A 14267-nucleotide genomic window follows, 5' to 3' on the forward strand; every position below is an offset into this window, starting at 1 on the left:
ACAGATGTGCACCACCACACCTGGCTAATGTTTGTATTTTTAGTAGAGACAAGGTTTCACCATGTTGTCCAGGCTGGTCTCGAACTCCCAAACTCAAACGATCTGCCTGCCTCGGACTCCCAAAGTGCTGGGGTTTATAGGCGTGAGCCACTGTGCCTGGCCTGATTTGGGTTTAAAAAGAAAATCAAATCTGACATGTTAAATATATATTCTCAGAAGCGATGGGATATGTCCCTATTTTTGAAATGTTGCCCTGGAAACTCATTTACAGAGATGTTTTTTGAGGTTATGTGAATAAAAATAACTCAAAGACTTCCCTCCTTTTTTATCTGATTCACTTTCCTTTCAGTCATACCAACTTAACTTTTCTACTCCTTCATAATATGGGTTTCTTGAATTTCAGAGCAATGACTTACCATTTTTGTAATCACAATGGCTAGCACAGCCATTGGTAAAGAGTTCATGTTTACATGCTATTTGTCAAATGGAGTAGAAAAATAGATGGTTGGATGACTAAATATAAAATAAGATCTGGACCAGAAAAATACAAATTCATTAACCTGGTTAGAGCTTTTAGCCAGGCATGGTGCTGCATGCCTGTAGTTTCAGCTACTCAGGAAGCTGAGGCAGGAGAATGGCTTGAACCCAGGAGGTTGGGGCTGCAGTGAGCCATGATTATGCCACTGGACTCCAGCCTGGGTGACAGAGTGAGCCCCTGTCTCTAATTAATTAATTAATTAATTAATTAAGTTTTGGAGCTAGAAACAGAATTCAAGGTTATTGATGTTGATTTTTTATATATGTTGAACTTTCTATTTATTTTTATTTTTATTTTTATCATACTTTAAGTTCTGGAGTACATGTGCAGATCACGCAGGATTGCTACATAGGTATACACATGCTATGGTAGTTTGCTGCTTCCATCCCCCCGTCACCTACATTAGGTATTTCTTCTAATGTTATCCCTCCCCAATCTCCCCACCCCCTGCTGTCCCTCCCTTAGCCTCCCAGCTCCCAACAGACCCCGGTGTGTGATGTTCCCCTCCCTGTGTCCATGCGTTCTCATTGTTCAACACCTACTTATGAGTGAGAACATGCGGTGTTTGGTTTTCTGTTCTTGTATCAGTTTGCTGAGAATGATGGTTTCCAGCTTCATCCATGTCCCTGCAAAGGACATGAACTGATATAAGTAACACTTTATATACCAAAACAGTTTAAGAGCTTTATGTACATTGCCTCATTTCATTTCTCCAATAACTCTTTTATGTAATTAGTTTTATTTCCCATATTGACAAATAAGAAAGTAAGAGCTTATGGTAAGTAGGTAACTAGCTCAAGGTAATGAATGTGTGAGAAGCTTCAAATGTAGGGTTGTATGAATCAGACAGCTGTCCCAGGCGTTATGTTATGTTACTGTAGAGTCCTCATTAGGGAAAAGGATTCAGGCTGGCCAGACCAAGGGAAAGCAAAAAGAAGAAGCAGATAAGCTACGAGTCTGCCTTTCTTCGTGGTCCCGGACACAAAGCCCTCCTGTACAAATTACTCACTATCTTCCTGCACTCAGCTATCACCAGACCCTCGGCTGATACAAAAATTGCAAGTTAGCTCACTGCAACCTTGGCGTTATCAATACTGTACAAAGCCCTCTTCAGCACACAGCACAAGCACTGTCCTATAAAATCCCCAGCAAGCTTTTGTCTCTTTGCAGTCAGCTCCTCTATTGCTGACCTGCCCATTGCTTCCTTGCAATGTATTTTCATACTTTCTCCAATCAATCTGCCTTTCCTTACCTACAACTGTGTTGGTAGATTCTTCTTATCCTCCACACCACCAGCCCCAGATAGTCGCCACTTACCCATGACAGTTATCTCTAGTCAAACCTTCTAATAATAATAGTCAAATCTCAAAGGAACCAGGAGTTCTCTGACATAAATTCTTACTTCTGGAATTATACTCCCCAACAAAGAAATACTCTGTGTCTGGGGGCCGCAGCCTTAGAAGTAAATTAAACCCGACCCAGCAATCCCATTACTGGGTATATACTGAAAGGATTATAAATCGTTCTATTATAAAGGCACATGCACACATACATTCATTGTAGTGCTGTTTACAATAGCAAAGACTGGGAACCAACCCAAATGCCCATCAATGGTAGACTGGATAAAGAAAATGTGGCACATATACACCATGGAATACTATGCAGCCATAAAAAAGGGTGAGTTCATGTCCTTTGCAGAGACATGGATGAAGCTGGAAACTATCATCTTCAGTCCTCAGCAAACTGACACAAGAACAGAAAACCAAACACCGCATGTTCTCACTCATAAGTGGGTGTTGAACAGTGAAAACACACGGGCACAGGGAGGAGAACATCACACACCTGGGTCTGTCAGGGGTTGGGGAGGCTAGGGGAGGGATAGCAGAGGGTGAGGGGATTGGGGAAGGATAACATTAGGAGAAACACCTAATGTAGATGACGGGGGATGGATGGAGGAAACCACCATGGCATGTGTATACCTATGTAACAATCCTGCACAATCTGCACATGCACCCCGGAACTTTAATAATAAAAAGTAAACAAAAAAGCAAATTAAACCCATACATAAGATTTATTGTTTCCTTTGATATTTTAATTTGACTTTCTTTGGTTGTTCATGAAAATGAGCACATTTTTGTGCTTGATCTTTTTGTGTACGATATTTTTATAGTAACTCTTTTTTCCAGTTTTACTGAGGTATAATTGAGAAATTAAAATTGTACATATTCAAGGTGTATAGTATGATGATTTGATATATGTATACATTGTGTACTGACTGACTTACATTTATTTTTACTAAATTTTGAGTTTACCTCCTTTGATCATTCATAATTTTAGATTTTTAAAAATTCTAGTTGACTTAGTTTTTGAATTTTTATTCTTAGTCATTATGGATACATAATAGTTGTACATATTTATGGGCTTTGTATGAAACTTTTACACAAACATACTTGTATAATAATCAAATCAAGGTAATTGAGGTATCTATCGCTTCACGCATTTATCATTTCTGTGTGTTATAAACATTCCAATTCCACTCTTTTAGTTATTTTGAAATATACAATAAATTGCTAAGCATAGTCACCCTATTATGCTACTAAATACTAGATTTTATTCTTTCTAACTGTATTTTTGTACCCATTATCCTTTTTTTATTCTCCCTCCCTACTACCCCTCCTAGCTTCTGGTAACCATCATTCTACTCTGTTTCCATGAGTTCAGTTTTTTCAGCTCCCACATATGAGCGAGAACATGTAATATGTGTTTTTCTTGCCTGGCTTATTTCTTTTCTTGTTGTTTTGTTTTTGTATTTTTGAGATAGACTTACGCTCTTGTCACCCAGACTAGAGCACAATGGTGAGATCTCGGCTCACTGCAACCTCCACCTCCCAGATTCAAGCTATTCTTCCTGCCTCAGCCTCCCGAGTAGCTGGGATTACAGGCACCCACCACCACACCCAGCTAATTTTTGTATTTTTAGTAGAGATGGGGTTTCACCATGTTGGCCAGGCTGATCTTGAAATCCTGACCTTAGGTGATCTGCCTGCCTCAGCTTCCCAAAGTGCTGGGATTACAGGTGTGAGCCACCACGTCCAGCCGCCTAGCTTATTTCATTTAACACAATTTCCTGCAGTTCCACCCATGTTGTTGCAAATCATAGGATCTCTCATCATTTTTTATGACTGAATAGTGCTCCATTGTGTACATGTGACACATTTTCTTTTTCCATTCATTGGTTGATGAACACTTAGTTTGATTCCAAATCTTAGCTATTGTGAATAGTGCTGAAATAACTATGAGAGTGCAGATATATCTTTGATGTATATGTTTCTTAAATATTTTCCATAGCTTTCCATTCATCTTTTATTATCTTTACCGTTTTACCTGCAGATGTCTCACATGTTTGAGTCCATCAATTATTTTCTCTGTCTTCCTTTTTCTTTCTTCTATCTGGATTTCTGCTCAGAGGATTAATCTCTCCTTTTTTCTAGAAGTCTACTGCTATTTCACATTTTTCCTCCAACTTCATTCTATTATGGTGGTTGATGTTAAGACAGGAATTTAACTTGATTTTGCTCCCCAATTAATAATGAATTATCCAAGTACCAGTTTTTCAACATCTTTTCTTTCCTCGGTTTTTTTTTTTTTTTTTTTTTTTTTTTTTTTTTTTTTTTTTTTTTTTTTTTTTTTTTTTTGAGACGGAGTTTCACTCTTGTCGCCCAGCCTGGAGTGCAATGGTACAATCTCAGCTCACTGCAACCTCCACCTTCTGAGTTCAAGTGATTCTCCTGCCTCAGCTTCCCAGGCAGCTGGGATTACAGGTGTGCACCACCACACCTGTAATTTTTGTATTTTTGTATTTTTAGTAGAGACGGGGTTTCATCATGCTGGCCAGGCTGGTCTCAAACCCCTGACCTCAAGTGGTCTGCCTGCCTCAGCCTCCCAAAGTTCTGGGATTATAGGTGAGAGCCACCATACCTGGTCCCCTCATTGATTTTAATGTCACTTTTATAATATAGTAGCATCTTATTTTAGTGAATTTGTTTTTTATTATCTTGAAGCATTGGTATGGGGTCATGCCCCACATGACATTTTGGCAGATGACAGGCCACGTATATTATGATGGACCCATAAGATTATAATGGAGCTGAAAATTTTCTTTTCTTTTTTTTTTTCTTTCTTCTAGACCAAGTCTTGCTCTGTCGCCCAGCTGGAGTGTAATGGTGCAATCTCAGCTCACTGCAGCCTCCTCCTGTGGTGCTCAAGCCGTCCTCCCATGTCAGCCTCCCTAATAACTGGACTACAGGCACACACCACCACACTTGGCTAGTTTTTTGTATCTTTTGGTAGAGGCGAGGTTTTGCCATGTTATCCCAGCTAGTTTCAAACTCCTGGACTCAAGCAATCCTCCTGCCTCGGTGTCTCAAAGTGCTGGGATTGCAGGTGAGTCACGGTACACGTCCTGAATTCAGTGAGTCTTTCTAGTGAATTGCTGAACTTAAAGGTGGTCTCGGGGACCCCTGACATAGAGATCACGGATATTGTCTTGTTAAAAGAAATAATGGTTTTTCTTTACCCTCTTCAGTTCTACCACTCTTTGAGAATATAAGAAACATGAGTTGACCCCTCTTCTTGTTGAAGCTGAGGCTTCCCTGCTCCCCAAACCTAGGAGAAACTTTTCTTCCCTTCCCTGGCTCATGCCCTCCTTCAGGTACTGAGCATATGCTCAGAGAGAAATACAGACCTTATATACCTTTCATTCCTGCTCCTTTATTTCACTTTTCCCTCCCCCCTAAACAAGCCAAGCAGAACATGTGTGCTCAGCCCACGGTCATTTGGGCGACAGATGTGTCCCCAGGACTCCCCTTCCCAGTCCCCTTCCCTCCTGTCTGGGAGGGGACAGAGCTGGGAGTCCCTCACATAGCACTCTCATTGCCTCCCCGTCCCCGAGATGCCCCCTTCTCCTGTGCCATGAGGGACTTGTAGGGTTTCCCCAGGCTGGGGAGGGTGAGCTCAGCTTCCTGCAGCTCCAGCTCCCGCTGAGACAAGTGCTCGATGACAGCCGCTCCAATTGAGTCCCCCAGTACGTTGGTCATTGTGCGAAGCCGGTCACTGGTATGGGAAAAAGAAGCTGCCATTAATGGGGGCTTGAAAAGCTTCGCAGGAAGAGGGTGCATCAGAGGGGGTCCCATTCCAGTACAATCCCATTCCAGCACAACACGACTCTGTTTCAGAAACACAAGAACAAAAACAAATGACAACAAAACCAGGAGGTTTACATTAAAGGAAGCCTGGAATTTCATTCCTACATAGGAGCTGTCAGCTGAGCCTGCATTCCAATTTTATTTTATTATTTTATTTTATTTTATTTTTATTTTTGAGATGGAGTCTTGCTCTGTCAGCCAGGCCACAGTGCAGTGGTGCGATCTCGTCTCACTGCAACCTTGGCTTCCCAGGTTCAAGTGATTCTCCTGCCTCAGCCTCCCGAGTAGCTGGGATTACAGGTGCCCACCACCACACCCGGCGAACTTTTGTATTTTTAGTAGAGATGGGTTTCACCATCTTGGCCGGGCTGGTCACTATGTACTGCCCATAATCCTCTTGTTTTTAAAAATTGAGATTTAAATATATATTTGCAGCTTGGAGTACCAGCTCACACCTGTAGTCCCAACTACTTGGGAGGCTGAAACAGGAGGATTGCTTGAGCTAAGGAGTTCAAGGTCAGTCTGGGCAACACAGCAAAACCCAATTTCTAAAAAAATAAAAATAAAAAATTTTTTTTAAACTTTAAAAATTTTGAGACGAAGTTTCACTTGTTGCCCAAGCTAGAGGGCAGTGGCACGATTTTAGCTCACTGCCACCTCTGCCTCTCAGGCTTAAGTGATTCTCCTGCCTCAGCCTCCCGAGTAGCTAGGATTACAGGTGCCAATCACCATGCTCAGCTAATTTATTATTATTATTATTTTTAGTAGAGACAGGGTTTCACCGTGTTGTCCAGGCTGGTCTTGAACTCCTGACCCCAGGTGATCTGCCCCCCTCGGCCTCCCAAAGTGTTGGGATTACAGGCATGAGCTGTCATGCCCAGCCTGGACCACCTTTTTGTGACTTCTACATAAAACAGGTAAAAGAGGAGTTCTTCCAGCTGATAGGTAAAGCCCCATTGCTGTCTCCACACCCTACTCCCCAAAGATAACTCTGGGATTTGGGATCCAGAGACCATGGATCGGAGGCCTCTCCAAGGCCTCCTTTTCACTCGAAAATTCTGGACCACTGCATTTTTGCTGGAATGAAAGCCCACAGGCCGAGGATGGTGCAGAGGAAAGCAGTGTGTGCAGAAGAGGGAGCAGCAGGGTCCAGCCTGGAGAACACTCACAGAAACCAGTCCACGGCGATGATGAGTGTGATGTCTTCCGTGGGCAAGCCGACCGACGTGAGCACAATGACCATGGTGACCAGACCCGCCTGGGGGATTCCAGCAGCCCCAACACTGGCCGCTGTGGCTGTGATGCTGCAGGGGAAGGGAGAACATGGGGAGGCAGGTGGAGGGAAGGGGGCGAGTAGGAAGAGACAGGAAAAGGATAGAGAGAGGGGAAGAGATCAGCTCCCCAGTGCATCTTAAATTAAATACCCAAGCTAGACACAAGAGAAAAATACTGCCTGATCTCGCTCTCTGTCTGTTTTGTTTGTTTGTTTTGGAGGCAGTCTCACTCTGTTGCCCAGGCTGAAGTGCAGTGGTACAATCTCAGCTCACCGCAACTCACTGCTCACTCCCACCTTAACCTCCTGAGTAGCTGAGACCACAGGCACATGCCACCATGCCTGGTTAATTTTTTTGTATTTTTGTAGAGATGGGGTCTCACTATGTTGCCCACACTGGTCTCAAACTCCTGGGCTAGAGCAATCCTCCCACCTCAGCCTCCCAAAATGCTAGGATTATAGACATGAGCCACCATGCCTGGCCTTGATCTCCCCTATACGTGGAATCTAAAAGATAATAGTAACAAGTTGAATACATAGAAACAGAGAGTAGAATGGTGGTCACCAGAGGTGACAGGGAATTTGGAGATGTAGTCAAAGAATTCAAAGTTGCATGTAAAGGCTGAGCATAGTGGCTCACACCCGTAATCCCAGAACTTTGGGAGGCCAAGGTGGGAGGACTGCTTGAGCCCAGGAGTTCAAGACCAGCCTGGGCAACATCGTGAGACCCTGTCTTTACAAAAAAAAAAAAAATTTTTTTTTTTGAGACAGAGTCTTTGTCACCCAGACTGAAGTGCAGTGGCACAGTCTCGGCTCACTACAACCTCTGCCTCCTGGGTTCAAGTGATTCTCCTGCCTCAGACTTCTGAGTAGCTGGGATTACAGGCATGAGCCACTGTGCCTGGCCAGTCTCAGGCATTTCTTTATAGCAATGTGAGCACAGCTCAATACACCTGGTAAGTCTTAAACTGGCCATCCACCAAGCTCTTTTCAGATTCCCAGGAAGAAGGTAGAAGGGATGCTAAGTGCCCTGGTCCATTTAAGAATACTACCTCAGACATTTCCCATCCTTACCTTTTTTTGGTAGCATCCCTACTCCCAATGATGTCAAAGTTTCCCTTGAGAAGCGTTCATTGTAATGTTTGGGACCTTAAGCAAAAAAAGGCGGGGGAGGGGGTTCCTTTGAAGTTTTCTTTATGTCATTTTTTCTGCATCCTTGGACTCCCATGGAAAAGGAGGTCATCCCATCAGAGCATGTGCAAAGGCAGTTTTTCCAAGGACTGGTTATAGAGCACTCAATACATTCATTCTTCCAACACATATTTATCAAGCATATACTACATGCTAGTGTAGTGAAATAAGCCAGGTACAGAAAGACAAATACTGTCTGATCTCATTTATACGTGGAATCTAAAAAAGTTAAACTGAAAGAAGCAGAGAGAAGAATGTGGTATATATATACATAGTAGATATTCCCATAAAAAGAAAATCCCTGCCCAAACATTACTTTTTTTTTTTTTTTTTTTTTTTTTTTTTTTTTTTCTTTTTTTTTTTTTTTTTTTTTTTTTGTGTTGTGTTCTTGTTTTTTTTTTTTCTTTTATTTTTTTTTTTTTTTTTTTTTTTTTTTTTGAGATAGTCTCGCTCTGTTACCTAGGCTGGAGTGCAGTGGTGCAATCTTAGCTCACTGCCACCTCCACCTCCCAGGTTCAAGCGACTCTCCTGCCTCAGCCTCCTGAGTAGCTGGGATTACAGGCACCTGCCACCATGCCCAGCTAATTTTTGTATTTTTAGTAGGATGGGTTTCACCATGTTGGCCAGGCTGTTGAACTCCTGACCTCAAGTGATTCATCCGATTCAGCCTCCCAAAGGGGCAGGATTACAGGTGTGAGCCACCAAGCCCTGCAGAGCTTACAATCTAGTATGGGAAACAGGCAATAAACAAAATGAATAAGTACAATTCATACTATATGGAGATGGTATTTCATGGGGAAACGGTGCCTCCTTAGCAAGTCCCGATATGCCATTTTAAACAGGGCTTCCATGAAAAAGTAACCCTGAAGACCTGAAGGAGATGACAATGTTCACTGTTATTTTTATGATGACTAAGTTGGAACCATTGGATGATGGAACCTATAAATACAGGAATAAATAAATGTATAGGGCCTGTAAATATAAGAATCTATATAACATGAACCTCGGGTTATTAGGATGCACCCGCTATGCTTTGGAAAACACTGGACAAAGGGATCTCCCATTGGAGAGGAGAAATGGCGGGAACGTCTTGCCAGCTCCTGACAGCCTCAGGTGGCAGCTTTACCTTTCACCTCCTCCGGCAGTGGGGATCTTCCCACACCCCCCTTCCAACATCAGAGGGCTCCTCTGAGCTCCAGCTGTGGCCCCCTCCTCCCTCTCCAACTCTCCCAACGATGCTGATGACGGCTTAGCTCTCATCTCCTGGCAGGTCCCACCCAAGCCCCCTCACCTGATGGTTGTGATCTGACCCAGGTTTAGCTCGTAGTTGTTAACTTGAGCAATGAAGATGGCAGCCAGGGCCTCGTAGAGGGCAGTGCCGTCCATGTTGACCGTGGCGCCCACGGGCAGGACGAACCTGGTGATGCGGCGGTCCACACCCAGGCCCTCCTCCAGGCAGCGGAAGGTGATGGGCAGCGTTGCCGAGCTGGGGAAAGAGCCCAGGGCTGAGGAAGGGGAGTGGTCTGGTGGGGGCGGGGCTGCAAACAGGGCGTGGCCTGGGGGCAGGACAGAGCATGGACCTGGCAAAGTCTAGGACAGGTTGGGAACGGGGCATGGCCTAGTGGGGCTCGGATGAGAATGGGAAGGGCCAGGTAACATGGGCGGGGCTGAGAACAGAGGCGGATAGGTGAGGTGGGGCTCAGAGCAGGGCGTGGCCAGGTAGGGCGGGGCTCGGAGCAGGACATGGGCTGGGCGTGGTCTGTGCAGAAATGAGCCCAGGGAGCATTCCCCATGAGAACATTGAGCATACTAGGTGGGTGCTCTGCAAGAGGCAGAAAACAAGGGTATAACAATTCAGAGGCTGATAACTGTACAAAGGAAAGGAGCGACTCCTCACGATACAGGGAGAAAACAGCAATGAGGGTCTCTCAAACTGAAGATCTCTTGACCCACTTAAAGCCAATAGCTAAGGCCAATGACTGCACACTAGTTTATGGGAAAAACTACACACTAGTGTATCATAAAGGTCTGCTGACTTTAGAGAGGGCCCCTATTCCGGACTCCCTTGTTTGTATCAGCATTGACCTCTGCTATGCTAACCCTCTCCATCCACCGCTCCACCACTTCTTATCAGAGAAAAGTGACCTAATTGGTGGGCGAGTTTAGTCAAAGAAGTGGGTATCTCATTTGGAGTAAGCCTGTCCACAGGATGGGTGTTCTGTGGTCAGCTTTACATCATATGGTTAGAATTCTGGACTCATAGGGGGTCTTTGGGTGTCCCGCTCAGCGGTGACTATGCGAGTTTAATTCTAGGATACAGTGACATCAGTCTTACATAGCCATAGACCAAGAGGCACATTCCCTGACCAGCGTTATGGGTAATTTTTAAAATGTTGTTTTTGACCAGGTGCAGTGGGTCATGCCTGTAATCCCAGCACTTTGGGAGGGCAAGGCAGGAAGATCACCTGAGCTCAGGAGTTCAAGACCAGCCTGGCCAACATGGCAAAACCCCATCTCTACCAAAAAGAAAAAAGAAAAATTGGCCAGGAGGGCTGGAATCATGCACCTGTGATTTCAGCTACTTTGGGAGGCTGAGGTGGGAGGAATCACTTGAGCCTGGTAGGTGAAGGTTGTAGTGAGCAGAGATCACACCACTGCACTCTAGCCTGGATGATAGAATGAGGCCTCATGTCAGAAAAAAAGAAAAAGAAAAAGATATTTTTGGCCACGCATGGTGGCTTACACCTGTAATCCCAGTACTTTGAGAGGCCAAGGTGGGCAGATCACATGAGGCCAGGAGTTCAAGACCAGCCTGGCCAACATGGCGAAACCCCATCTCTACTAAAAATACAAAAAATTAGCCAAGTGTGGTGGCACATGCCTGTAATCCCAGCTAGTTGGGAGGCTGAGGCAGGAGAATTGCTTGAATCCAGGAGGCAGAGGTTGCAGTGAGCCAAGATCACACCACTGCACTCCAGCCTGGGTGACAGAGACTTTGTCTCAAAAAAAAAAAAAAATTATTTTATCTTTTTGGCTGTTGTGCTACTTCTCAAATTGTTTTTGAATTTGGATGATGCTCTTAATTAATCCCCTAAAACTAAAAAAGAAGAATAAGAGGAAGAGGAAAAGGAGGAAGAAAGAGGAGGAAGAGGAAAAGGAGGAGGAGGAAGAGTAGGAGGAGAAGGAAGAAAAAGCCAAGAGAGCTCCCAGACACCGTCTCACAAGGGGAGATGACTCCTTCTGAGCTAGGAAATGACTGAGCTCATGGGGCATCCTGGAACCTTCCCTCTTCACCTCAAAATTGGCACCTGGTTCTCCTCCATATAAAGTTAAAAAACAGGAAAGGAGAAGGGGAGACCAGGAGAGCCAGCCCAGGACAATGACCAACCCCCAGGTATTGCACCAGCTGGAGACCCTCAAGAGCCCTCGGAGAGGCCGTGAAGGACAAGAAGTGCATCCAGGAATGGTGCTGGTGTGGGGAGCAAGGCCATACCTGGAAGACGTGCCCATGGCAGTGATGAGGGCTTGTAGCATGCCCCCTATGAAGGGGAAGGGGTTCCGGTGAGTGACGAGGAAGTAGATGAGGGGAAGGACGCCACCAGCATGGAGGAACAGGCCCACGATGACGGTCAGGGTGTACATGCCCAGCTGACCCCCCAGGACGGCCATGTCTTCCATCTCCAGAATCTTCCCAGCAATCAGGAATAGGATGCCCACGGGTGCATACCTGTGTGAGGGAGCCACATATCTGTGAGGGCTCCCTCCTGACTTCCCTTGCAGGTCTGAAGCTGGCATCCTCAAGGCTTTGCCCATATAGGGCCCTGGAGCCACGCGGTACCCACCCGACAGCACCCTACTCCATCCCAGTCTTCCCCGTACATTAACGAATGTCACTGGGCCCCAAGAATGAAGCCCACCTCCTCCTGCAGCTGCTCTTCCACATCTCCCCCGAGTGATAGAAAAGTTCGTACTACTCCAGGATACACAACCTTTCAGTTCTCTCCTTTCTACTCCCCATTCAAGACCTCTCAACCCTGCCCCAAATAATCACCTGAAGGTAGCTTCAGGATCCTTCTCTAGACATTGCTAAAACCTTCCCTGACTCTAGCCTTCTAAGTTTCCTTTATCTTCTGCCCCCAACTCTTTGTTCCACATTTGAAACCTTTATTCCCCTATTCTCTTCCCTATCAGTGCCTGTTCTCACTCATTCACCAGCCTAGGCATTTCCCACTGATATCTCAAACCACCTGTCCTATCAAAACCACCTATGTATTCATTCATTCCACAGATATTGACTGAGTACCTAATATGTTCCAGGCACATGGCTCCTGTCCTCATTGCACTTACATTCTGTTACAGACTAAATGTTTATGTCCCATCCACCCCCCCCACCAAATTCATATGTTGAGATTGTAACCCCCAAAGGGATAGTATTGGGAGGTGATTAGGTCGTGAGGGTGGAGCTATTATGAATGGAATTAGTGCCCATGTAAAAGAGACACCGGAGAGCTCCCTCCATCCTTCTGCCATTCGAGGACACAGCAAGAAGATGCCTTCCATGAACCAGACGACAGCCCTACCAGACCTGGAATCTGTGGGTGCCTTGATCTAACACTTCTCACCCTCCTGAATTGTGAGAAGTACATTTTTGTTGTTTAAGCCATGATGTCTATGGTAGTTTTGTTATAGCAGCTGACATGGACTAAGACATATTCTAATGGGGAAATCAGGAAGTACGCATAGAAATGCACTAATTACAAACTTCAAGTGGTGATAATAGGAAAGGAGAGTCATTGGATGGGGCTGCTTCTGAGCAGGTGGTCAGAAAGGGCTTCTTTGAAGAGGTTACATTTAAGCTGAGACTCACATGATGACAAGGTACCCTGTGTATCTGGGAGAAATCATTGCAGGCACAATGCAAATCATTGCAGGCACAATGCAAAGATTCTGAGATGGGCATGCACTAGGAGTGCTGGATGACCAGAGAGAAGACCAATGTGGCTGGAGTAGTGAGTAAAAAGGAGAATAGAGAAGATGAAAGAAGCAAGTTCATCAGGGCTCGCCTGTTTTCCCCGCAATCCAGTCCGCTGGTCAATTGTGTGAGTTTCTGCCATCGGGACCATCCTCTCATTTCTAGGCTTCAATGGCTACTCCTCTCTCTTTAGAAACTGAAGTATATGGCCAGGGGTGGTGGTTCATGCCTGTAATCCCAGCACTTTGGGAGGCTGAGTCAGGTGGATGATGAGGTCAGGAGTTTGAGACCAACCTGACCAATATGGTGAAACCCACCTCTACTAAAAATACAAAACTTAGTCAGATGTGGTCATGTGCCTGTGGTCCCAGATACCCAGGAGGCTGAGGCAGGAGAATCACTGGAACCCAGGAGGCGGAGGTTGCAGTGATCCGAGATCACGCCACTGCACTCCAGCCTGGGCAACAGAGTGAGACTCAGTCTCAAAAAGAAAAAAAGAAATTGAAGTCTACTTTTGCTCACATTTGTCATGGATGTACTGGAGAAGGTGGAGACCTCTTGGGAAGGTGGTACAATAGCCTGAGTCAAAAATGAGGATGCAGGGACTTCTCCAGTCACATCTATGTTCTCCAAGCTGGGCTCAGACTTATCCCTGGGGAGTAGCTGCTGAGTCCTTTCCAAGTCAGCGTGACTAGATCCACCTCTATGCTTAGTCTGAGTAATCCCTCTCTCAACTTTCTTACCTCCATCCTTCCACCTCATCCCCTGCAAAATTCTTTAGCCCAAGATTAATTGTGCATGATTTCCTAACCCCTACAGTCAGCCACCTGGCACATCTGGACATTTCACCCAATCATGCCAATGACACCACTATAAATTCAAGATTCCCAATTCAGCTGAGCCTTCAATATTCCTTGTTAATTCTCTGCTTATCCTTAGTAAGCTTCCCCACTCCCATTCCTTTCCAATGCTTTTCCAGGCCCTCAACTTGGCCTTGAGTTCCCTATACAACTTTCCAGTTGTTTGGGATGATGTACAAAGTCTTCTCCCATTTAGGATCTGACAGCCTTGTTTTTTTTTTTTTTTTTT

At 45.0% G+C, this 14267-nt stretch overlaps 1 protein-coding gene across 1 annotated transcript in view; it reads right to left on the reverse strand.

Annotated features, from left to right (window-relative positions):
- Positions 1-5288: 5288 nt before the first annotated feature.
- The window catches only part of SLC1A6 (solute carrier family 1 member 6), a 24854-nt gene continuing 15875 nt past the window's right edge, over positions 5289-14267 (reverse strand). Inside the window, exons 7-10 of the mRNA XM_017520285.2 lie at positions 11700-11933; positions 9498-9692; positions 6912-7046; positions 5289-5650 (exon numbers count right to left, since the gene is read on the reverse strand). Coding sequence (XP_017375774.1) covers positions 5455-5650; positions 6912-7046; positions 9498-9692; positions 11700-11933 — 760 coding nt within the window. The 3' untranslated portion in view covers positions 5289-5454. The remainder of the gene's footprint in view (positions 5651-6911; positions 7047-9497; positions 9693-11699; positions 11934-14267) is intronic.

The sequence above is a fragment of the Cebus imitator genome, unplaced genomic scaffold, assembly GCF_001604975.1.
Source record: "Cebus imitator isolate Cc_AM_T3 unplaced genomic scaffold, Cebus_imitator-1.0 Scaffold819, whole genome shotgun sequence".
NCBI lineage: Eukaryota > Metazoa > Chordata > Mammalia > Primates > Cebidae > Cebus > Cebus imitator.